This window comes from Gouania willdenowi, chromosome 7 (genome assembly GCF_900634775.1).
Source record: "Gouania willdenowi chromosome 7, fGouWil2.1, whole genome shotgun sequence".
Lineage (NCBI taxonomy): Eukaryota > Metazoa > Chordata > Actinopteri > Blenniiformes > Gobiesocidae > Gouania > Gouania willdenowi.
Window position 1 is genome coordinate 40,100,404 of NC_041050.1, and position 25,905 is coordinate 40,126,308.

General features: G+C 34.5%; 2 protein-coding genes across 3 annotated transcripts in view; both read left to right on the top strand.

The window, feature by feature from the left end:
- Window positions 1-17,553, top strand: part of mgll (monoglyceride lipase) — a 50,577-nt gene extending 33,024 nt beyond the window's left edge. For both annotated transcript variants that reach the window (XM_028452681.1, XM_028452680.1), the window contains 4 exons: window positions 12,225-12,335; window positions 13,279-13,368; window positions 15,043-15,258; window positions 16,251-17,553. In XM_028452681.1, the coding sequence (XP_028308482.1) occupies window positions 12,225-12,335; window positions 13,279-13,368; window positions 15,043-15,258; window positions 16,251-16,382 (549 nt within the window). In that variant the 3' untranslated portion in view covers window positions 16,383-17,553. The remainder of the gene's footprint in view (window positions 1-12,224; window positions 12,336-13,278; window positions 13,369-15,042; window positions 15,259-16,250) is intronic.
- Window positions 17,554-25,102: 7,549 nt separating this feature from the next.
- The window catches only part of prkar2aa (protein kinase, cAMP-dependent, regulatory, type II, alpha A), a 51,755-nt gene continuing 50,952 nt past the window's right edge, over window positions 25,103-25,905 (top strand). Inside the window, exons 1-2 of the mRNA XM_028453413.1 lie at window positions 25,103-25,302; window positions 25,401-25,624. The gene's annotated coding sequence lies outside the window, so the exon portion shown is untranslated. The remainder of the gene's footprint in view (window positions 25,303-25,400; window positions 25,625-25,905) is intronic.

A 25,905-nucleotide genomic window follows, 5' to 3' on the forward strand; every position in this document is an offset into this window, starting at 1 on the left:
TTGTGTAATATCTGCTGAGTCATCCTGGCAATGATTATGACCTCTGTGTTCACATGAAAACACAGGAAAGAGAGGTTCTCATTAACACTCTGACACTCAAATGGAACCACATTGTGAGTGTTTATTAAAACTAAAGCACATTGTTAAGCAACTCAGTACACAATAATAACTGGATACATTCAGTCCACATTCTAGTTAATATTCAGCTGGAAATAAAGTGTCCGAGTCAAGATTTTAGAAACTTTTTTATTAGACGCAAAGCCCAGCCCGTTCACTACCGTCTGTAAAGCAAACATTTGTCTTTAAAACACTTCAACAACTCCATAAAGAACCAGGAATTTCAGGGAAGCTGCATGAACTTTCTATAAAGTTCACAAAGAAAGTCGGATACTTCTAAAAATAGATTTTGACTTCAGAGAGTGCATGTAGAAATGTGTCAGACCACTGGACATCATTGGCCAACATGTGCTGGATCCACACTGATGTCATCACATGGTTCCACCGTCTGCAACACATTATCTTTGGTATTTTCTTTGTCGTCATAAACCTTCAACTTTAATAGAGAAAAACTTACCTGATGTGTTTATGAAAGAATGCATGAAGGAAAACTATGAATTATTGGTTGATGTTTTTAACACTAATCTGTTCCTAACACGAAGGAGACCAGACGTCCTGAGGCTTTATTATAAGGAGGAGATGGTTTTACTACAGCTCAGATATACAAACACATGCTTTAAAAAGACAAAACTAAACCATTTTATTTTTCAACATTAACTTTTTTTACACTTTGCATAATTACAAACTGAACTTTGTTTGATGAATTATTTTTAATTAATGACTCACTTATTGCTGCTTCTACTCTTACACGTAAAGTCCATCATCATAAATACGGTAGCCCCAACTATTAAATACCTAAATAAAATATTAAACCTGTCTTATATGTTAAAACATGTTCACTTCTGGAAGAAACCATGGAAATGTGTACATGTGTGTTTTTTAGTTTACTGAATCTATTTATAATGTGATCAACGCTGGTAAATAAACCAATGGTTCCCACTCAACATCAAGAAATCCAAGATGGCCGCCATCAGTATTACCAATTTAGATATTTTGTCATAACTTTGGTTCTATTTGACATAGAAACATGATCTCAGTGGTTAATTATAGGTTTTCAGGGTCAATGAATTCAATAATATATCTATAAATACTGTAAATTGAGCTCAGAGCAAGATCCAAGATGGCCGCCATCCGTACTGTATTGTGAATTTCCATCTTACATAACTTTGGTTCTGTTAGACGTAGAAATATGATCTTTAGGGTAAAATGTATGTTTTAAGGGACAAAAATTGTCATGAAATATCTTAAAATACTGTAAATTACATCCAGATATTAGATGGGCACCACAACACTTTACACATGGAAAAGGTGAAAATATGATTTATTTGCAGCTACAACTGTATATGACAAATATGTATTTTAAAGAGTGAATGATTGTATTTAAATCCTCATCAAAACATGAATTATTTTATCTATTGTCATTTATTTCTCAGGAACATTATATCCATTATGATCCTGGTGCATAAACATTAATCTGATGATGTGTTTATTTTGTACCAACATGTTCAATGATTAAACTCAAACTTTGGATGTAGATATCTGATTAATATTTAAATAAATATAACAAATGTTTCAATTCTTTTCAGAGTTAGAAACATTGATTGAGAATACTAAAACCATCTACAAATGTTCATGCTTTGTTCCAGAAGTGAACATCTTAGTCTAATATTGCTACGTATGTGGAGGGCTAAGGTGAATAAAAAGGTGACCAATCCAAATAAAATGTGTTTAGGCTGTGGATGGATGAATAAATACTGTTGTGACATTTCTCATTGAGTACAACGTTGATCTTTCACACAGTGACATACATTCCTCACAACCAGCAGCTGCTGTTGGTTAGCGTGAAGGTCCAAGCAGGTATTTACAGGTTCAGTGTCCTGCTCAGGTCAATGTGCAGCTCATTTTTCATGTGTTTAGAGGTCAGTCAAAACGTGCAGCACTCCTTTCATAACTACACCGTTCTTGATATATGATATTATTTTTATTTCCATTGTTGTTTCTGACGTGGTTGTGATATATATTTTATATGTTAAAAAACAGATAAAGTCCACCCAGCATTAAAAGGCTTCACAAACATAAACAAAATACTTTCATCTGTTGGATTTCATCGGTTTTAATGTAAGGATGTTCCCACGTATCATGTCTAGAGATAAGTATACATGTAAATAATCAATGTGGTAAAATGGTTATGTTATGCTAAACCAGACAGTTGGCATCCCAGGGGCCACATGTGGCCCTCAGTCAAAGTTTATGTGGCCCTCAAAGCAAATTGTAGTTCAAGAAGTTGGAAGGAATATGAAACCCAACATGATACACAAAATAACTCCCAAAACGCTCAAATCAGCAGCAAAATTCAAAAACACAAAAAAGTATAAAATAACAACCATTTAAACAATCAAAATGACTACAAAAATACACAAAACTACAACACGTTGTTATAGAATAGCTCCAAAGGATAATAGAATGACACAAAATGACAAGAAAATACAGAAAACAACAACAAAAATACAGGAAATGACAGAAAAAATACACAAAATTACAAGAACACAAAAAATAACAAAAAATACACAAAATGACTAAAAACTGACAAAACTTCGAAACCAAAAAGACAAAAAAAAAACCCTAAAATTTTCCCTCTGTGTTAATGCTGACATGAATGTTGATCATGTGACCCTTGGATCAAATACAATCACAGTTTTGTGGCCCTCGTGCTTACTTTGTGCTAGCTAATGCTGCTAGCTAACGCTGCTAGCTAACGCTTCTTGATGACATATTCAGTGATTCTTTCTGAAGCGAGAAGGTGAAATTAATACACTTAGTTTTATTTTACACTGACTTTCTGACTTGTGTCAAGCTAACAACAAGCTAATGCTAATTTGAGGCTATATATGGGCTGGGTCTATATTTGATACTGAATGTGAGAATAAATAAACACCTCAGTAACAAACATTGAAGCTGATGAACAGTGACTCAGTAACACTGTGTGTACATAAAGAACAGTGATGGTAATAATGAATGGATACATTCATCATATCTGACTATATGGGATTAAGATTCTCTACTCCTATTAATATTTTTATCATAATTCTGCTCCTTTTATTTTTAAAATATATTTTTTTTTACTGTGATGATAATTTTAGTTTCTCATTCTCAGTCGCCACTGGTACCTTCATAACTCTTCTTATCTCCTGTAAACATGCAGCAGTTCATCTGTTCTGTTAAACCAACAAACACTGGATGCTGTGGGAAACTTTATTTTTATAAACCTCAGCTTCCCTCCACTGTGTGAACCTGCTTCCTGTTTATAATCCTGTGTGAATCTCTTTTAATGTTTGTTTAACAGGATGATATAAAAACATTCAGAACAATAGGATTCTCCTGTGGATTGATTGTATAAGATGTTTACTCACATCATCCTGTTTTTAGTCAAACTACACACTTCAATAAATGATCACACACACACACACACACACCACTGTATGAGATGCTGTTTAATTAACATGATGAAGCCATGATCATAATTACCTAATGTGAGCTTCTTTAAGGTCATTTTAACTGTGCCTCATAAACATAAACGTTTGGAATAATAATTATTCTAAATGTGTCTAGACTCAAACCACTGGGATTTTCTTCTTTAATGAATAGTTTTTATTTATATGTTGCCAACACTTTAAATGTCCACTATTGTTGAGACTGTGTGAAATGTAGCATGTGTTTTGTCTTCTGGTCAGAGAGAATGGAGTTTTGATTTGATTACTTTATTTATTTCAATCACGTAAATGACAACGTAAAAACAGTTTAAAATAAAATAAACATCAATAAATAACAACAAAACTCTATTTTGCATCTTCAAATTCTCACACATCTCAGTTTACATGAACAAAAAGTAGCAGTAACTTATCTAATCCTTCTCCTTTCTTTGTTTTCTAGATCTTCTAACTTAAAGGTGCAGTCTGCAGCTCTCATGAAAGCAACTTTTTGTCATATTTGCTAAAGCTGTCACTATGTAACGACAGCTTTACATCAAACTAGTAGCCCCGCCCCCTGCTGCTCCTGAAAGCCTTTGGCAGATTGCCAGAATGTACCGCGACCGAGCAAAACGAACCATTCAGAGCCACACAGGCTAAGATAACATCACAGTGCTTTAAGATTGGTTAAAAAACTATCTTGTGCGTGTATCACAAATATGGGCAACTAGCAAACAAAAAATTACTACAAAAACACAAATTAACAGAGAAATACACAAAAGGACAAATAATACAAAGGACACTAAGAAAAAAACGACACAATGGGACAACAACAATCCAAGAACAACAAAAAAGTACACAAAACCACTCAGAAAGACACAAAAATACAACAAAAATACACATAAGAAGGAAACAGCTGTGCAATGTGTTCTACTTAAGGGACAGCACATGTGAGTGAATTCTGTATTGTGGATGCTTAGAGGAAGATCTGGGTTAGAACGCACTTAGAAATCATCTCACTGAGCTTTTCATGATGTTCTGAGAAGCAGCGACTCCTAAAACAACTATTTTGATACAAAATATGCTATAAAATAAAAAATATTGATATTGAGAGTGAGGAGTCACATGGTGAGTTGGGTTGTTTTGGGGGGGGTCTGAGCCCGTCAGCCATGATGGTGGTAGACGCCCCCAGAATTTCCCGCATTCGCCAGAGCTTTACTTTTTGCACATTTACGTAGAGGAATACGACAAGGAAAAAGAAGAAAAGCAATGCAAAAAGAGAAGGTGAAAGAAAAGGGACCTTACAGGGACAAACTGATACCAAGCGCAAAAAAGAGGTATTTGGAGAAGCTAGTGGACATTCACAACATCGACCCGTACGAGCTACCTCCAGCGGAATGGCACAGAGACCTGGACCTTTTACCTCCGTGCACAGACATGGACATCGTAAATTACCTAGTTTTTGGTGTAAGTTACTACACAATGCAGGAGTTCAAAAGCCACAAGTCACTGGAAAGTTACGAGACTTTCTGCTGCGGCTGAGTCCAGGACTTGGTCATCTACAAGCCTCCAGCTGGTGAAAACAGTGTTTACTGGCAAAAGTAAGTTTCTTCACATGTGTTTTAGTGTGTCAGAGACAAAGGCACTACAGCGTCCACAATCACATAAGGTAACCTACACTTCCTAGCTTTAAGAGACAACTACATAAAGACATTTTAAGAGAACGTTCCACAGTGAAAATGCAGAGAACACACTCTCATCCACGGGGGTGTGCGATCCAAAGTAAGGTCCTTTCTTCTAATTGTAGCCAACCAAGCAATCCGACGTCTCCTCGTCAGGTCAGACACTTGCTCTCCTAGATGCTGTGTCCATTTCATTAACATAAAAAACTGTATCCCGTTGTTCCTCCGTCTTCCATGGCTATCGTGGGAGGTATTGGAGCAGTTCTTAACGCAGCAGTGACTTCCAGGCATGGTCAAACAGTGCGGAATAGCAAGTACCTCCGCTACGACTACTACTACTAAAAACACATGTAAACAATCTGTTATGCCAACATGGCGGCGGGGAGGATCGGGGGGAGGGGCTCTAGGCCGTGACAACTCCTCATTCTCAATAGGCAATATTGTGATTTTCAATATCGCCAAAATAGAAAACTCAATTTATCTAGAATCTTAATATATTGCCCAGTCCTAGTAAGAAGTGAACTATTGTGGTCGTACAGGCAGAGTTTTTATGGCCCTTAATCTTTCTCAGAGCCAATGTTTTATGTAACAACAGTTTAAAGTGTGTTTGCTCAGTGTTCACTTATTATTCATTCACTTTGATGTTAGAACATGTGACTTTTCTGTTTATGCACCTTTTTGACATGTTTGGGTTTTTGGTCTATTTGGTCCTAATATTACACCATCATTACAGCCAGATTGTTGTAGCGTTGGGTTGTTGAGTTCATAAAATGTTGATGTGAAACTCTGTCAGTTGATAAAAGCGTCATTCATACAGTCAGCCACAGGGAGATGATAGATCTACTGAAAGAACTGCTCTGTCCCAGCTTTCTATGTCTATGTCTCATTCTCTCTTCACACTTAGAGACACACACCACATTAAAATGATTCTATATATGATTCATTTTCACATAATATTCATCACGTGAGTGTGTTTGGGTGTGAAACACTTACGATATGTGCTTTACTAATATAAAAACCTTCTCATAATGTTAGTTTAGAAATAGAAAAGGTATTTCATATTTCTAACAAATGTAAATAAGGGAATTTATGACAGAATTGGTTGAAGTTAAGGGATAGCAGCTCATTAACATATCTAACCCCCTTCCTGTCAAGCAACTGTCATATAAAGGCCACTAGAGCCAAAAAAATCCTTTAAAAAAAAAATAAATAAACAATTTCAATATTTTAGGTGCAATATGTTTTCTTCAGAATAGTAATAATTATAATTGCTTTTGCTGTGACATTGTCCCTCATTTATCAACTGAAGTGATGCTACAGGAGTGGTTCAATGGTGCGTACACACACACACACACACACACACACAGCACTAGACCAGGGGACGCTGCTGTGTAGCATTCATGCTTTTAAAATGTAAAGTATCCCATAAATTTCTGCAAATACGCTCCAGTATTTAATGAGATTAATTATAGGTGAAATTGAATGAAGGCAAAATAAACAGTCAAGGCTTTTTAAAGGGTTTTTTTAATGTTATATTAAATGTAATATTTTGTTGTGTGTGTCTCCAGGATCTCTGTTGTGTAGTTGTTGTCAGTGCACACAGGGGGGCAGACGTCTCCTGCTCAGTAGCTGATCCTCTTCCACAGAACGTTTAAATGAGATCCTTTAATTCCAGTTTTCACACGTTCTAAAAACTCATCTTTGTTTAGCTCCACCTCAGATGTGAAGATGATGATTTGAAACGAGTTAATGACGATGGAATTCAGCCTCTACATTTATCATCACCTGATCATTTGTACGCTGTGATTGGTCAGATACCAATGTTTATATAAATCACACATTTGTCCTGTCGTACGACACATTGTGAACTCAGATTTACACACGTTTTTACGCAAGGTTGATAAATGAGGACCAATGTGAATATTGTCAAAGCACTTCATGACTGTTGGCCACATTTTTATCCATTAACACATACAAATAGCAACAGGCGGCCATTATGAAAACCATGTGACCTGTCAGTCCCTGGGTATTTTACTCTTGGTTCTGTGTTGCTTCATTACAAAACATCAGCTTGTTGTTTTGGTCCTGGGCTGACGAATATTCAAGTGTGTGTGTGTGTGCGTGTGTTCTGTACATGGTTCTACGTGGTACACACTGCGTCCTGGAGGGGGGCCGTGGGTTTGCACTCACATGTTTCCTCCCAGTCCATGTAACAAAGCAGCGGGGCTGGAAACTCATGCTGGTTTGAACAAAGGCTGAATTGTTTTGTGTTGGTCTTGACCTTTGGGTAGATTTACAGCCACTCCTCAGAGCACAACGTCCAAAATGAACCTTTCAGTCACAGGACAAAAGACACTCCTTAAAAAAGAAAACGTCTTTGCTTTTATCCTATGTCGTAACATCTATAGCCTACTATTATTCAGCGTCCTGTTTTTCTTACTGCGTCACATTGGTTTATATTCTCAGGGTTGACTTTAATCACAATATTATGAAAATAGATCACTCAGGAGAAAAACCTCAAATCAAATAATTCACCCTTCAAAATACATCTTTGTCATACACAGTTGTAGCTGCAAATAAATCATAATTTCACCTGCATAGAACCAAAGTTTCACCTTCTCGCTTCAGAAAGAATCACTGAATATGTCATCAAGAAGCGTTAGCTAACAGTATTAGCGAGCAGCGTTAGCTAGCAGCATTAGCTAGCAGCATTAGCTAGCAGCGTTAGCTAGCAGCATTAGCTAGCAGTATTAGCTAGCAGCGTTAGCTAGCAGCATTAGCTAGCAGCATTAGCTAGCAGCGTTAGCTAGCAGCATTAGCTAGCAGCATTAGCTAGCAGCGTTAGCTAGCAGCATTAGCTAGCAGCGTTAGCTAGCAGCATTAGCTAGCACAAAGTAAGCACGCAACGAGGGCCACAAAACTGTGATTGTATTTGATCCAAGGGTCACATGATCAACATTCATGTCAGCATTAACACAGAGGGAAAATTTTAGGGTTTTTTTTTGTCTTTTTGGTTTCGAAGTTTTGTCAGTTTTTAGTCATTTTGTGTATTTTTTGTTATTTTTTGTGTTCTTGTAATTTTGTGTATTTTTTCTGTCATTTCCTGTATTTTTGTTGTTGTTTTCTGTATTTTCTTGTCATTTTGTGTCATTCTATTATCCTTTGGAGCTATTCTATAACAACGTGTTGTAGTTTTGTGTATTTTTGTAGTCATTTTGATTGTTTAAATGGTTGTTATTTTATACTTTTTTGTGTTTTTGAATTTTGCTGCTGATTTGAGCGTTTTGGGAGTTATTTTGTGTATCATGTTGGGTTTCATATTCCTTCCAACTTCTTGAACTACAATTTGCTTTGAGGGCCACATAAACTTTGACTGAGGGCCACATGTGGCCCCTGGGATGCCAACTGTCTGGTTTAGCATAACATAACCATTTTACCACATTGATTATTTACATGTATACTTATCTCTAGACATGATACGTGGGAACATCCTTACATTAAAACCGATGAAATCCAACAGATGAAAGTATTTTGTTTATGTTTGTGAAGCCTTTTAATGCTGGGTGGACTTTATCTGTTTTTTAACATATAAAATATATATCACAACCACGTCAGAAACAACAATGGAAATAAAAATAATATCATATATCAAGAACGGTGTAGTTATGAAAGGAGTGCTACACGTTTTGACTGACCTCTAAACACATGAAAAATGAGCTGCACATTGACCTGAGCAGGACACTGAACCTGTAAATACCTGCTTGGACCTTCACGCTAACCAACAGCAGCTGCTGGTTGTGAGGAATGTATGTCACTGTGTGAAAGATCAACGTTGTACTCAATGAGAAATGTCACAACAGTATTTATTCATCCATCCACAGCCTAAACACATTTTATTTGGATTGGTCACCTTTTTATTCACCTTAGCCCTCCACATACGTAGCAATATTAGACTAAGATGTTCACTTCTGGAACAAAGCATGAACATTTGTAGATGGTTTTAGTATTCTCAATCAATGTTTCTAACTCTGAAAAGAATTGAAACATTTGTTATATTTATTTAAATATTAATCAGATATCTGCATCAAAAGTTTGAGTTTAATCATTGAACATGTTGGTACAAAATAAACACATCATCAGATTAATGTTTATGCACCAGGATCATAATGGATATAATGTTCCTGAGAAATAAATGAAAATAGATAAAATAATTCATGTTTTGATGGGGATTTAAATACAATCATTCACTCTTTAAAATACATATTTGTCATATACAGTTGTAGCTGCAAATAAATCATATTTTCACCTTTTCCATGTGTAAAGTGTTGTGGTGTCCATCTAATATCTGGATGTAATTTACAGTATTTTAAGATATTTCATGACAATTTTTGTCCCTAAAAACATACATTTTACCCTAAAGATCATATTTCTACATCTAACAGAACCAAAGTTATGTAAGATGGAAATTCACAATACAGTACGGATGGCGGCCATCTTGGATCTTGCTCTGAGCTCAATTTACAGTATTTATAGATATATTATTGAATTCATTGACCCTGAAAACCTATAATTAACCACTGAGATCATGTTTCTATGTCAAATAGAACCAAAGTTATGACAAAATATCTAAATTGGTAATACTGATGGCGGCCATCTTGGATTTCTTGATGTTGAGTGGGAACCATTGGTTTATTTACCAGCGTTGATCACATTATAAATAGATTCAGTAAACTAAAAAACACACATGTACACATTTCCATGGTTTCTTCCAGAAGTGAACATGTTTTTAATGTCTCTCTATATGCTGATGATATTTTAATTTTAATCAATACCTTATATCCTTAAAACTTTTGAATCTTTTGGGAATATCTCTGGGTACAGAGTTACGTTCTTGGGTCTAACAATGACCAGGTCTTTGTGTAACATTCCTTCTGCCTCAAACATGGAATATCTTGTGTTTTTTAATCAATCCTTGTGTCAATGGTTGAAAACAACTATAAAAAGATGGTGTTTGTCATAGACACTAATCTTCAAAGGTGGACTTCTCTTCCAATGACGTTCCAGGCTCGTTTATCAGTTATTAAAATTAATTTATTGCCTCATGTTAATTTGATCAGTTCCATGCTACCTTTAGCACCACCTCAAGGCTACTATAAAAACTACACTCGCTTATAAATGAATATTTATGAACCAAAAAAGGCCAACGATTAAAGCTTCAACTTTATATAGATTTAAATCATCAGGGTGTGTAAGTCTTTCATTTGAGTGGTATTCATGGTGCTTTGTATTCAGATCACTTATTTATATGGTCTAAAACTGATGAGTCAGCAGCGTCGATGCCTATTGAAGTGGAACTAATAAAACCCTGTGTCAGGCCTGATCTTTGATATTCTAAATTTATTTTAAAAAATAGTTAAAAGTCAATATGGGCTCATTATGGCATATTCATATTGAGCACAATATAAGGGATATTATAGGACAGCATGTATTAAGCAGTGGCGGCTGCTGGTCTTTCATGCAGGGGAAGCTCATTTTCTGCCTACTTCAGAAAATGTATCTGTTATATTTGAAAAACCCGCCTGTGTGCTTACAACGTCATACTCTCTGATTGGCTCATTTCGCTGTCAATCAAAATTGAATTAGCCTGAGACAGATCATCCAATCATCATCCATTATTCCAGCGTCCGGAACAGACAGATCCAGCCCACTGCTCCATAGACCTCCTGTGAAGCCCGGCGTCCGATGGGCGGGACTAAGTGCGTCATAACCGAGCATTTATCCAATGAGCGTCTAGTTTGACTGCAGTGGATCAACCACTAAATCCTCTCCCATTGAAGTCAATTGAAGCTGAACTTCACCACTGTTTATTAACACTGTGACGCTGCGGTAATGAATGAAGAACGTCACGCTGTCACTGTCAGTTTCCTGTTATAAGAAGCTGATTCTGAACTAAACATACATGTGTTCTGTCATATATTTAGTCAATGAAATGTACACACAACACTACATATTTGACCACTGATTTTAGGGGAAGCTGACGTTCCCTTGTAGTCTTAAAGCATCCGCCACTGGTATTAAGGGAGTTTTATGACTTAGAAAAGTCTTATAATTTACCAGGTTTCTCTTTCTTCTTTTATTTACTGTAAATTACTACCATCTTCTCTTTTCTTCACAATAAATATTTCTTATTGAACAGCTTTAGTAAAACCACTCAGAGTGGGACTAGAATCATATTTGGAATTATCAGATTATTCACCAAACTTATTTATATCCTATGATATTAAAAGACAATCAATACTATGATTTATGTCCATATCATACTTTTCTTCATATGGTGTGACAGTGTCCTGAGGTTTTATATTTCTGGGAAAACGTTAATAGATGTTCTCAAACATCATGTAAAGACTCAGACGCTGCACTCAGAGGCTTCTTTTGTTTGGTGATATTTCTAAATTAAATCTGATCATTAATAACCACTGAATATTATCAGCTGCCCAAAGCACAGTGTAGCCTCAGCCTATATAGTTATATTTATACAGATATTATTCTGTTTATCTCATTCTGGTCTCATTTATTAAATACACTAAGGATTACATTTAGAGATATAAATCACAATGTTTTATTTGGCATATCTTTGCTTACACTGTGTATTGAGAGAAAGTGTATTACATAATTATTTGTATTGATTGATGTATTTTACATAGTCATTATGTATATTACTATTTCTGTCTCTGACGGAGGAAATCAACATCTTGTATTGCTCAATTCTACATTTTGCTATTCTGATTTTTATATATCAGTTCATTACAAGAACAGTTTATTTACAGTATGTTAACCTGGACAGGGTTTTTGTTTTTTCTTATTATGTATTTTTCTCATTTTGTAAGGGATTGTTTTTTGTGTTGAGTTTCTCTGCCCAGCACAAGAGAAATGGTGATGTTTTTATTTCTTCCTGTAGGGTGGAGCTATTTCTATCCTGACGGCCTGTGAACGGCCCAGTGACTTCTCTGGAGTGGTTCTGATCGCCCCAATGGTTCAAATGAACCCAGATACAGCCACACCATTAAAGGTAACATCATTATTTCAACAGCACTTCTCCTAATGTAACCTACTGTTCAACTTCTGCCTCTCATACATCTGCAAAAACTATATTATTATTGTGTTTAAATAGCACTGGATGGTTTCTAGCTAATCATTGATAGAAGGGTTTTTAATTTGGAATAAATGGCTACGACACTGACTGTAGGACACACACACACACACACACACACACACACACACACACACACACACAGAGGTGTGTTGCATGTGTGGCAGAAATGTTAAAGTGTTGAGATGTAGCTGAACATTTTCAACGATTATATCACAAACTTTCCTGCAATGTTCTGTGTAAATATAATGTCTATGATTTCCTTTTACCAACAGGTGGCGCTATGACTATGGTGAATTATAAATAAGAAAACAGAAAACCTTACAGTTTGGATTATGTCTATTATTCATGTTAAACAGACTAACATGTAGCCTGTGCACAGCATAATATTTAGCACTGTAATATAGGCTACATATATATAGTGAGTCTATTTTTATTTGATTATTTATTATTATTATTATTATTAGTCACCTTAGTTACTAACGTTGCTCACTGAGGACACCTGCTGGTCAGTATTTAATTTTTAGGATATTAGACCCACTTTAGTGGTTTTTAATACATCTGTTTGTATATTAATAACTAACCTTTGGATGATAAGCACCCCGTACTAAGAAATGTTAAATGCTAAATAAATAGTTTTATTTGTATGAATTTACGTGTTTTATCAGATTCTACTTAAACAACTTTTATAGTTTGAAAAACAACAAAATCTGTAAATGAAAGTAACTACGTTTGATAAACATATCTAGCATTATGTATGTACAGTAGCTTATTGCTCTCTTTTGAAGTTTAACTATTGATAGTAAATGTGTTTTGTAATTATTGGATAATAATTGTTTGTAACACATACTTATAATTACAGGTTTTTTTCGCTAAAATCCTGAATCAAGTGTGTCCTCGCCTCAGTCTGGGATCCATTGAGTCTAAGTGGATTTCACGTGACCAGAAGCACGTGAGTGACATCATCATATCATCATCATCATCATCATATTCATCATCATCATCATCATATCATCATCATCATCACAAACCTTAACTCTGATGATCTTTAGGTTTAATGTTAGTACAGTTGTTTATAAATATGACAGTAGTGATTTCTGTAGTGACTCAACTTTAGATGAAAACTCATAAAAATGGCAGCACATGTCGGTGAATAATGAAAAGTGAACCATTGGGTTGTAGAAAAGAGGAGTAACGTGTGTGTGTGCAGTTATGACTGTACACACACACACACACACACACGTTATAACTGGGATTGACCCTCGTCAGCTCCTGTAGTTTGACTTTTATAGCAAACCTTCAACTTTTATCACCATATTGTATTTTGAGTTTATTTTCTCAACTTTATTCTTGATTTCCCCAAAATAGTTTTCTCCATCAAAATTGTCCCTAATCCTCTTCTGTAGAGCAGTGTTTCTCAAATGGGGGTACGTGTACCCTAGGGGTACGCACTGGCACTACAGAGGGTAGAGAGAGAGAAAGAGAAGACAATTAACAAATTAAAAGCAGTAAAAATATGGGGTTTTATGATGTTTATTTTTAGTTAAAAGTGATAATCATACTAAATATTAGCAGAAACTCACAAAACGACAATAAAATAAGAGAAAAAAATACTGAAAAATAAAAGACAAACAACAACAAATTAAACAAAATGATGTAAATTTAATTAGAACCTGAAGTGAAAATACAAAGGTAGGAGATGATCTTTAGAAATAAATATTGTTTCATACCATTTATTTATAAAGTTAGATTCTTTAAAATGTGTTATTACTCATTTATTCCATCTTTATGTTCTATAGTTGTTTTTGGACAACTAATGGATTAGATTTTAATTCATTATTAATTAATCTAAATAAACTCAGATCAAAGTTTGTGAAAGTAAACATAGTTTATATGATTTATGAAGTTACTGTTTAAAAACTAATAACTTAAAAAAACTAAAAATGTATCTTTTTAGATTATGTTTCTATAATGTTTGACTGTCTCTTCATTAATAAATACTGTCCAGCTGTGTTTACAGGAGTCATGTGACTGATGACAGTAGACGTGTCATCTTTGCTATTCCACTGATGAATATAATATATATAAATATAAAATGATATTTATTTAATACATTTTAATGATCGACATATTTATTTCTTCTTTCCTTTAATCGTCCTCGTTTATTCAAACCTGTGCTTGTTCTAAACTGTTCTATCTTTCCACTTCTATGTTCACCTCATATGTTAATTATGATCACATGGGAGATTAACTGCTTTAAGTCATTGTGTAACTGTAAATATTGATTTTGTGGGTATTTTTAGACAATGACAACAGTTTAGGGTTTATGACCATAACAGAAACATCTGTAGCCACAGCTGTCTCTAAGCAGGGTATTATCCACTCTGCTACAGACATATACAGTTTTATTATTTACTAGATTCATATTTAAGGAAGTGAACATATAGAATAAAGTGGTTTGAAGATTGTGTGATGGTGTTTATTTTTTTTTAAAGAAAAAGGAAAACATCACAAAAAAATCAAAAAACAAATACAAAAACATAATTTTATTCAATATATTTTTTAAAATCCATTACTAGACCCCACATGGTCCGTCATCATCGTCATCTCTGGCTCCTCCCTGCAGGTGGAGGCCTACGACACAGATGAGCTGAACTTCCACGGGGGGTTGCGGGTGTCGTTTGGGGTGCAGCTGATGGGGGCTGCAGCCCGTATAGAGAGGGAGATCCCCTCCATCAGCTGGCCCTTTCTGCTGCTGCACGGAGACCACGACAAACTGTGTGACATACGTGGCTCTAAGATGATGAACGACAACGCTGGTAGTTCAGACAAGAAACTCAAGGTATTTTATATATTTACAGTCTGTAAAAATAATACTTTAAATTTAGCATTATGTAACCAAATATTTCAGACACATGTTTGTCACTTCTTAGAGACTCCAATTAGACCATGTGTGTCAAACTCAAGGTCCGGGGGCCAAATCTGGCCCTTTGGAGCAAAGTAAAAATAAAACATGAATCATTGTGTAAATGAAAGTCTGTAATATTTCCAGGTGATCACAGTTTTCCCGGTGCTTATATCACATGATGGCAGACATTTTTAATGTTAAACTGTTGAAAGAAAAAAACTCTAATTTCTTACAAAATCCTTAATTTTTCTTCAAATTATTACATAATTTTTCTTTAATTTAATACAAATTGATCAGATGTTGGACCTGATATCTGTCACTTATTGCTTGATATGTGATTTATAAGTAGAAGTGTAAACTAGGAACAATAATGTTGAAATGACTTGTTTTTCTGCATAAAACCAGTTTGACGTCACATGATTAGATTAACATGCAGGTGTCAATTCTAATTGTAATTGTAAAATGATAATTCATTACAGTTATGGTGTAATTATAATTGTAATTTTAAAAATCTGTTGCTGTTGTAATCATAATTGAAATGTAAATTGACATTAGATAATGTAATTGTTAGTGATTTAAAATCTATCAATTATAATTTAGTTTAACGCAAAACTTGGAATGAGAAACAAATGAGATGATGAATAATATTTATTAGTGTATTTTACAGATGATTATAGACATGGATCAAACTGAGCCGTTAGCATTAGAGATGCTAACAGAAAGCTAACACAAGAGGAAGGTTACGTTTAATAAGGTTATTTATTAAAGGATCAGTAATTGTACATTAGGAAACTCTCAGGTGGAATAATAAATGTAATTTTTATTGTAATTGGAAACAATGCAGGTCACTGTAATCATAACTGAACATGGATAATTGAAAACGTAATTTAAAAAATGTAATTGTTATCTCTACATGACTTTTTCAGATCTATGAGGGGGGGTACCACGCCCTACACCATGACCTCCCTGAGGTGGTGGAGTCGGTTCTGAAGGAGGTGACCACATGGATCACAGAACACATCCCAGATCCTACATCACTACAACCACAGGCTCATTAGATTACATGAAAACATCTTATTAATAGCTTATTATTATTATCTAACAGGGAGCTACAGTATATATGAACATTTTATTCTTTACTTAAATCTCTTATGTACTACTCAGCAAACACACAATGGTGATAAACTACTTTTCTTATTGTAGATATTTAAAACGTGATTTTTAATCAGGGATTTACCACATGTGTCCCAGGAAGTGGATTTATTACATCATCATCATCATCATCATCATCATCATCATCTTTTCTAGTGCAGCTCAAGTGCAATAATCAACTTTTTATAACTGTGGTGGCATGTGTTTATCAATGTGTTATTTGTGTCATAACGAGCACTTTTTTAACTTTATCATAACTTAACGTTGAATATTATTTTACTAGAATGTCTCTTGTTTTACAGGCTGCTCTTATAGAGTATGTAAACCAGTGTTTTTCAACCTTGGGGTCGTGACCCGCCTGATATTCAAATCAAGTCGCCTGGAAAAAATAAATAAATCTGATTAAAATCATATTTTTGTAATTATTTTACATTATTATTCATTATTTTTCAAAATAAAAACACCACACACAATCTCAGACAACTATATTTATACATCTGCACTTCCCCAAATATAAATGTAATTAAAAAAGATAGTGTCAAAATTTATGAATAAATGGTTTATTAATTAAATTATTAAAAGATTTTTTTAAAAAAAATAAAAACACCACATGCAATACCTTCACTTCATCAAATATAAATCTAGTAAAAAAAATAAATACAGTTATTATTATATCACACTATATCACAAACATGATCAAAAAGTAATATCTGGGCGTCACCAGGAATTTGTGATATGAAAATGGGGTCACGACCCAAAAAGGTTGGGAACCACTACTGTAAACCATGTATTCTAACATACAGTGGAAACACTGAAGCTTTCAACCTGATTTTTATTATTGGCCAATTAAAAAAAAAACATTATCAACATTTTAAACATATTTAAAAGTCCCATAATTAGTGCTTTTATATTACTGACTTAATAATGAACATACATGAATATTTAAAACATGTGGTGAGAAACGCTCTCCACTAACCAAACATTACAGCTGCTCAGCTGTTCCCATGTGACATTTAAATATGATTTATTATTGTTTACATAATCAATGAGATCATTTGATTACATACTGTAAATGAACCAGACTATCTACTGTTTATCATATTAACTAGAGCCAGGAAGCACTACAATATACTACTATTATTATGTGTCAAACTCAAGGCCCGGGGCCCAAATCTGGTCCTTTAGAGCATCTAATTCGGTCCACATAAAGAGAAAATACAAATGACAGAGAAAATGATCAAATAATCCAGATGTGGATATCTCACAATATTTTTAGACTCTTTTATATTTCTTTTGTTTATATCACATGAATGTCATTTTTTATTTTAAATAGTGAAAACAAGTTTTTCATAAATCTTGTCATTTCTCACAAATAATTCTCCAAAATTCCTCTAAATTACACAAAAATTGAAAACAAAATCAATATTTTTTGAAGTGAATTTGATTTATATTGAAAACTAGTTCACGATGATATTAAAGTGATGAATATTTGGCCCTGAGTTAAAATGAGTTTAACCCACATCAGCAAATGAAAAAAACTATTAAAATTAATACAAGAACTAGAATAACCAGTAATTTACAGTCAGAAATCACTGCGATATGTTTTTTTTTGGTTAGTTTTTAATTATTTAATATTTTTTAATGTCTATATGTTTGAAGATAACAGCACTGGAAACCTTAATGTGGTCATATCTGAACTTTAAATTATATAGGATATTTAAAAAAAAGATATTTTCTATATTTTTCTTCTTGTTTATTGAAATGTTTCTCTTCCTCTGCTTTGACCTTTGACCTTCAGAGTTACAGTTAGTTGTTCTTTAGATGAACACCTTGTTTTTCATCATGTCTGCTCTATAGCTTTTGTCTATATTTCTATGTTTGGTCACATGATGTTTAATTAGGATCAATATCTCCACATGGACCTGTGTTAGACGTGTGTAGTGGTATCAGATCTTTATCATCTGAAACATGACAATATTTCTATTATTGATGCATTAATTATGATGTCTACAAAGAGCATGACTCATCATCAGCATCACATGACTCATCACTCTCAGCAATAAGCAGCAGAGTCTAGTTTTATGTTAGTTCAGAAAAACCCAGAGTTGGTTTAGAACATCTACACTGCCCCTAGTGGTTATTTAAAGTACTTACAAATAGGCAACAACCTAATGAATGCTAGTAGGTGTGTCTTATTTTTCATAAAGTCTTTCCAGTTGGTAAAGTTAATGACACGTTCACACCAAACGAGCACCAACAGCGTCAGGTTTACAAAGACAATATATGGTGGGCGTGTCAGAGGTGCCACGCCTCCTGTGCGCCGCGTTTATGTTTTGAGATTCCAACTTTTTGACGTGCGTCCGGCGCCTCCAGCGCAGCCAATGCTAGAGTTGGAGTTGTTGAACTTTTGGGTCATATCACAACGCGTCGACCAATCAGGAGGTTTCTCCAACTGTGACGTATTCAGAAGAATGAGAAGAAAAACACTAACCGGAGGCGGAGACAGATGGACAGACATAGAGCGTCTGTAGTTGTGGTCCTGGTAGGAGATGTGAGCGCTGATGCTGGTCAGCAGGTCGTCAAACTGGGCACGGGAGAAACAGAAGTAGCGCTGAAAGCGACTCTCGTCCAATCACAGCTCTGATGAATCCAGAAACGGCGCCGAGGAGTAAATAAAGCCAAGTCACTGTCTGGATAATGTAGAGCTGATGAACAGCAGTCAGAGGGGGCGTGTTCATCAAAGAACTCTAAACTTTATTCTCCATCCACCCACACTTCTGTAGAACATCACAGTGAGTCACACCTAAATACATCTGACCAGAAACACCTTCTCATCACAATGTTCCACCACTTTACAGTCACTGTATGAATTATGAACATAACTGATGATAATATCATCCACTGTATGAACACCACTAGCAACAGAGAAGCCCCTCCCCTAAACGCACAAGCTACGGATGTGAGGCACAGTTTTGACGCCTGAAACGCGTTTGGTGTGAACGCGCCATGAAGATTATAAACATTTGTGACCCAAAAACTAATCAGTGACCACAGGGGGCGACAGTTCCAACTCTGAGGTTTGGTAGTAGACAATGAAGCAGAGAAGAAGAGCTCTCCTAAGGGACCTTTACTCTCCCTTAAACAGTGCGCTGACACGCTCTGGTGGCTGAAGTTAGAGAGTAAATCAGTGGATATAGGAGCACCCTATGTTTTCCAGGGTTAGATGTTTTTCTGGAACAAATATCAGATTATATTAGATAATTAATGTCTTCATAGTACATGTACAGTATGTAATAATGTCTACTGTATGAGCACACAGTGCTTTGCTCTGGTTGACTGTATGCAGCGGGTGGAGAGTGATGGAGGTGCTGTAGAGGAAATTGTTGGTAACCATGGCAGCAGCAACATAATCACCCAGTGAAAAATGTGATGATTTATGCTGGAGGATGTGGAGCCGACATCAGGCTTTAGAGAGGATTCCCTTTATTATGACTAATTAGCATCGTTAGCTCACGATGAAGAGAAAGTACAAGAATCCAGTGGATTAAAGAGTCGTACAGAGGAAGTGAAGGACATAAAGGTTTTAGTCATTGCTTACGTTTCTTTTTCTGGTTCTTCTGTGTTTGTGCCTCAAAGCCTTTTGTGTCCTTTGAAACAACAGGATATGAATGTTTAAACGTTCATTCATTTACATCAGAACAAAGTAACAAACAGGATTTAAAGCTATGAGTGTGGGAGGTTTTTCAATCAGCCTGTTATTATTTTCATAATTCAGGATTGTTTTGTTCTGATTGAAGCACAGGAAGTGTTTCTGGAGGTTTGAGAAATGAAAATAAAGATGATTGAGTTCAGAAAAGACTTTAAATGTGGTTAAAAACATGTTTATGGGATAATTCTCAGGTTTGTAGAATAAAATATTAGTGAATATTTTGTTTATCTGAGGCTCCTTTATTCTAACTAAATGTACATCAAAGTAGGACATTTTAATAGTGTGTTCTTAGTTATTGTGTAAATACAGTCATCTATCTCCAAAAAAGATTTAAAACAATGTTTGAGAAAGAAAAACTTCCACTGCTGTACTACATGAAATGGATGTTTTTAAATTAAATTACTAATGTATTGTAATTTTAAAAAATTACCTTTTTTTATTTAATGTAAAAATTATGTTTTCATTTGTTGAAGCATTTTTAATAACAGATTTTTAGAAAAGAAACACAATAAACAAACAACTGTAGGTAAATCAATAAGATACACTTTCTTTTGTCAGTTTTGATTAATATATTTTTAAAAACAACAGAAAGTATCTACTGTATCTTATTAAAATTTCACAAATATCACCTTCAGCTCAAAATATACATTATAGAAAAAAAGAGTTCGTCCTATTTTGAAGTATTTTTTCAGTGAAATGATGGTGATTTAATAAAGGAAATACAGTATTGAGTGTTTGTCGTTTGGTCAACCTGTGTCTTTGTGATGTTTAATAATCATCTGCAGAGTTATTCCATGTTTTCTCTGTCTCTGTGTTCTGATTGGATAACTGTGTCTGTCTGTTTATTCCTAATTAATCAGAATCTATTTATGATTCATAGGAAGCAGGTTTTCTTCTTTTAAACACAGGTCATTTATAGTAAAATCACTAAATTTATATCAGACATAAAAACATAAAGAGAACCACATGTGGACGCTTCCAGGTCAATAGTTTAAGATCAAAGGCTTTTACAACAGATTCATATTAATCTGGTTCACGTCCATGGCTACAAACATGTGATACTTTTCATATGTTTGTCATCATGTTTACATCATGTGGGTTTGTTCAAAACACAAATATTACTTTTATACTTTGTTACAAAGAAGCACGTTGCATTTTAGAAGAAGGCGGTCATAAAAATAATCACAGAAGTTACTGTTAAGTGTGTAAATATATAGGTTTATATGTATGTGTGTGGGAAACCATCCACAAACATATGTAATATGAATGTGATCAATAAATCTAACTAAATCCATGCTTTTATGTATAATGTACAACAAATTCTATTTTCCCTGATTCTAGAGTCTTCCTTATAAACATGTGAGCTGCTCATTTTCATCTTTTTAACACTTTAAATACATGATTTATTTGAATATTCAAGTGCTGATACACAGTTATCAAGTGACAAACTGAATATTACATATTTTAATAAAGATGGAGATAAATATATAGTTTTACTCTCACATTATACGTTGAATATCAGAAATTGATGATTGATTTTAAGTGTTGTATATAAGCTGTATATAGTGGTTGGTATGGAATGATGTGTGATTACTTGTTTCTAGACTGTTCATATTGTGCACACACTCTTACACAATAAACTACTAGACTGTTCAACACGTGTGATTTCATTCATTTCAGTGTTTATTGTTCATTAAAACTGGACGATGTAGAAACATACACAGCTTCTATCACCAATGCTTTGCTCACATTTACACACACTGTGTATGTGGATGGTGACATTGATAACATGCATAATGTCACTTTGATTCCAATCTCTTCAAAGTGTGTGTGAAGATTCTCAGATTCATCTGATCACGCTACAATATGTGTTTGAAGAGTTTCTCTTTCTTTCATGTAATGTTTCAGTAGCTGATGGCTTTATTCATAAATATGGCTGGTGAAAGATACTGTATCTATTTTAAATCACAGATAAACAAGTGGAGTCAAATCAACCTTTATTTATTCACTGTTCTTACAAATGTGACCAAAAACCTTAGAAATGTCCACAATAGAAGATCTACAGTATGCCTAACAAAACACATTTAATCAACTAATTGTCAGAAAGTAGCAAAAAATGACAAAAAATGACAAAAAAAACAGGTAAAAACTTTGCAAAAAAAGAGTAAAAATTTACTAAATAGACAAAAAAGTCATCATGAGAGGCAACAAAGAGGAAACGGGAGGTACAGTATACAGTACAGTATATGTGTAACGGCAAAGGAAACTTAAATAAAAGAAATGTGGCAAACATTAGATGAAAAGGAAATAAGTGGGATTTAGGCAAAATGTGGCTTATTTGGATGAAAAATGGCAATAACAAAAGGTTAAAGAAAGAGCAAAAATTGAATAAAAGTATCAAAAATATTTTGTAGAAATGGACAAAAAAGGATGAAATGGGTATTTATTTGCAAAAAAAGCTAAAATCTGAAAAGCGTCAAAAATGTTGAAAAGGGGCAAAAATGGGACAAAGGGAGTTGCAAAAATAGGTTTTAAAAAAGGGGGAGGGGCTTAACAAGATTCTCTTTTTAAGGTTTTCTGATGGAATAATGAAAATGAAGACATAGAGACACATGTTGAGAATCACTGACTTAATAACCGCTTTATTTTGGTTTTATGAAATATTTGTTTAAAGTCAGATCAACAGTGAACAGTAGGGGGCAGCATTGAGCCATTACATTCATTAACAAACAGCTTCAGATATGAATGAATCTAGGATTTCACTCACGTTTCTTTATTTTCATCCCATTGAGTTTTAGCGAAAGTTGACCCACTTCCTCTGCCAAAGCACTACCACAATAAAAGCCCAGCATGTCACAAAAAACACATCAATTGATTGAATCTTAGAAAATAATACAAATGTAGCTTATGCTTTTTTTATACTACTGTAAATGAAATAAGTTCATCAAAGAGTTTTTTATTCACTGACGGTAACGGACTATATTACTGTACATCTTTTACAGGTATTCATAGTAGCATTGTCACAAAATGCTTTAATCACTGATCAGTTCTAATAAGGGAAGTATAAAATAATATAAGACATGCAATCTCGTTCACTTTCTCCTTAGTGCTATGGCCTACTTTCTAGCTCTCCTCCATCCTTTAGAAAGAAAACTGTTATTTTGCTACAACATCGATTCCCAACAGATGATCTTTGTAAAAAGAAAAAAGCAGAGACTATAAAAGATTAGAATATGAATGACTATGACTACAATTTACTCATTTGACTTTTATCACCATTATGTATTTTCTGTTTATTTTTTAAATGTCCACAATCTTGACATTTCATTTCAACTTTATTCTCGGAATTTTAACTTTGATATCAACATTTCGTCTTTAATATCCACATTTCAACTTTATTCTTGATTTGCCCAAAATAATTTTCTCTATGAAAATACAAAAGTGTTTATGAGTGAAAGGATAAGACAGTAAGGCTCCAGAGTCACGTGTCATTATGTTATGTGTAGATGTAGACGTTTGTAACTGATGAAAAACATGTAAAAAGCTACTTTGTTCATTCATTATAAAACCATGTTCTAGAATAGAATAACATTGTTTAGCAGGAGGAGCAGAAAAGATTATCTCTACTGTAGCTGAGACAAATCAGCCAATCAGAGCAAGGTTTAGGGAATTAAAGCCAGTGACCATGACAACGGCTTTAGTAGAGAGGATGCTCTACACACACACACACACACACACACACACACACACACTGACCATGAATTATAAATTATTTTCTCAACATTTGTAATTTGCCAGAATTCTGTGGGAGAATTTGCGAGAATTTTCCATGTTTTAAAAAAATAATTGGGATTAAAAATAGCTGTAAATAATGTAGTTTTGCAACTTATATGATAATTTACTAAATGACCTGTTTTTGCTCTAAATCATCCTGCAGGCCGGACTAGATGCTGTGGCGGGCCGAGTTTGGCCCTCGAGCCTTGAGTTTGACATATGTGGTGTAGATTGAACTTGTGGTATTGATTTTAATAAACTATCCTATCTATTAAAGTAGAGTCACTTTTATTGATCTCATAGTGAATAAATGTCATTACAGATCAGATAAAATGTAAGAAAAACAAACAACAAAAGGAAACATAGAGCAATGAAGGAGATAAATACAACAATACATACAGTATGCATAGAAATAGAAAAATAATATAAAAAGTATAAGAATATAGATATTTACATATCAGAATCAGAATCAGAATCAGAATCATCTTTATTCGCCAAGTGTATGTTGTACACACGAGGAATTTGACTCGGTCAACTGTGCTCTCTCCAATAGTGAAAACATTCAATAATAAACAATCAACTAGAAAAGATGATAATAAGTATAAATATAAACAGTAGTTAGACTAGAATGTGCAAACTCGATAAAATAACAAGATAATAATAATAATAATAATAATAATAATAATAATAATAATAATAATAATAATAATAATAATAATAATAATAATTTAAGAGACGGTGCAAAGAGAAATGTCTGAGACTGTTTTATTGTTTGCTTATTATTAATTTACATTATTTATTGTTCTACTGATGGTTGCATATAATAATTATAATTATAATACATCATATAGCGCTTTTTGGGACTCAAAGCCGGTTTACAGAGTACAGAAAAATAAAGGATTAAAGAAATAACAATATAAGTAAAAGAAAGGTTACATTTAAGTACCTTGTTATCTGTATATACTGTACACTTTTGCTCAATAATAATAATAATAAAAGATTCTGCCTTCAGGTTCCGCCTCTCCTTCTCTACCTGCATATCATTGGCCGGAGTATTGTTAAGCTTCATCCTGATTGGCTGTCTTCATCATCAATCATCCTTTTTACTGGCCCCGCCCACTTCCACAGTTTCATTGGTGTTTTAGAAACAGTGGCTTTATATTCTACAGCTGAGCTTTAATGGCATTTATTACAGATTCACTTTACATTTTTCAGACAAACTACTGATAGGATAATATCAGGATTAGAATATCAGGATAACACGTTTTTAATGTGGTGTTTCTGTTGGAGCTCCAGGTGGTTCTAGATAACTAACAGGATTTAATCACCTGGTTTTGAACGAAGTGAGTTAGCATTGTTAGCTTAGCAGCTCTCCCCTCAGTGTCACATCCAGGCTAGTCCCACCCTCACCACTATTTCCTCTCTCTGTTCCCCGGTGCAGCTGGCTGCCCACGGGAAAACAGCCACTTTATAGACGTTTTTGGTGTTAAATTGTCAGACTTGGACCTAACAAGTGGCGGGAGGCTGTGGAGGGAAACAGACGCTACGCTCGATACAAAAGAAGAAGAAGAAGAAGAGGCGACATAATAAGAGAAGAAGAAAAGGAAGGAGGAGGAGGAAGGAGGGACTGGCTAGTTTAGTTTAGCCGGGGACACAAAACCTACAGTAAGTACCGTAATGTTCTTATTAACGGACACTTGTTTACTTACACCGTGTGCGCGGCACCACTGAATCAAACTACCGTGTGTTCTACACTGTAAGTGAACTGTTATAAGCGTGTTTTCCTGAAGGTTGGCTCCTCAGTTAGCATGACAGCTAACACCTGCGGCGTTTAACTTACGATTATCATTCAGAGACACTCAGCCCTCTGTAACTGTAGTGTTAGTCGTTGACTACAGTGAGTACAAGCTAAGAATTGAGCTCAAAGAGGATTAAATAACATGCAC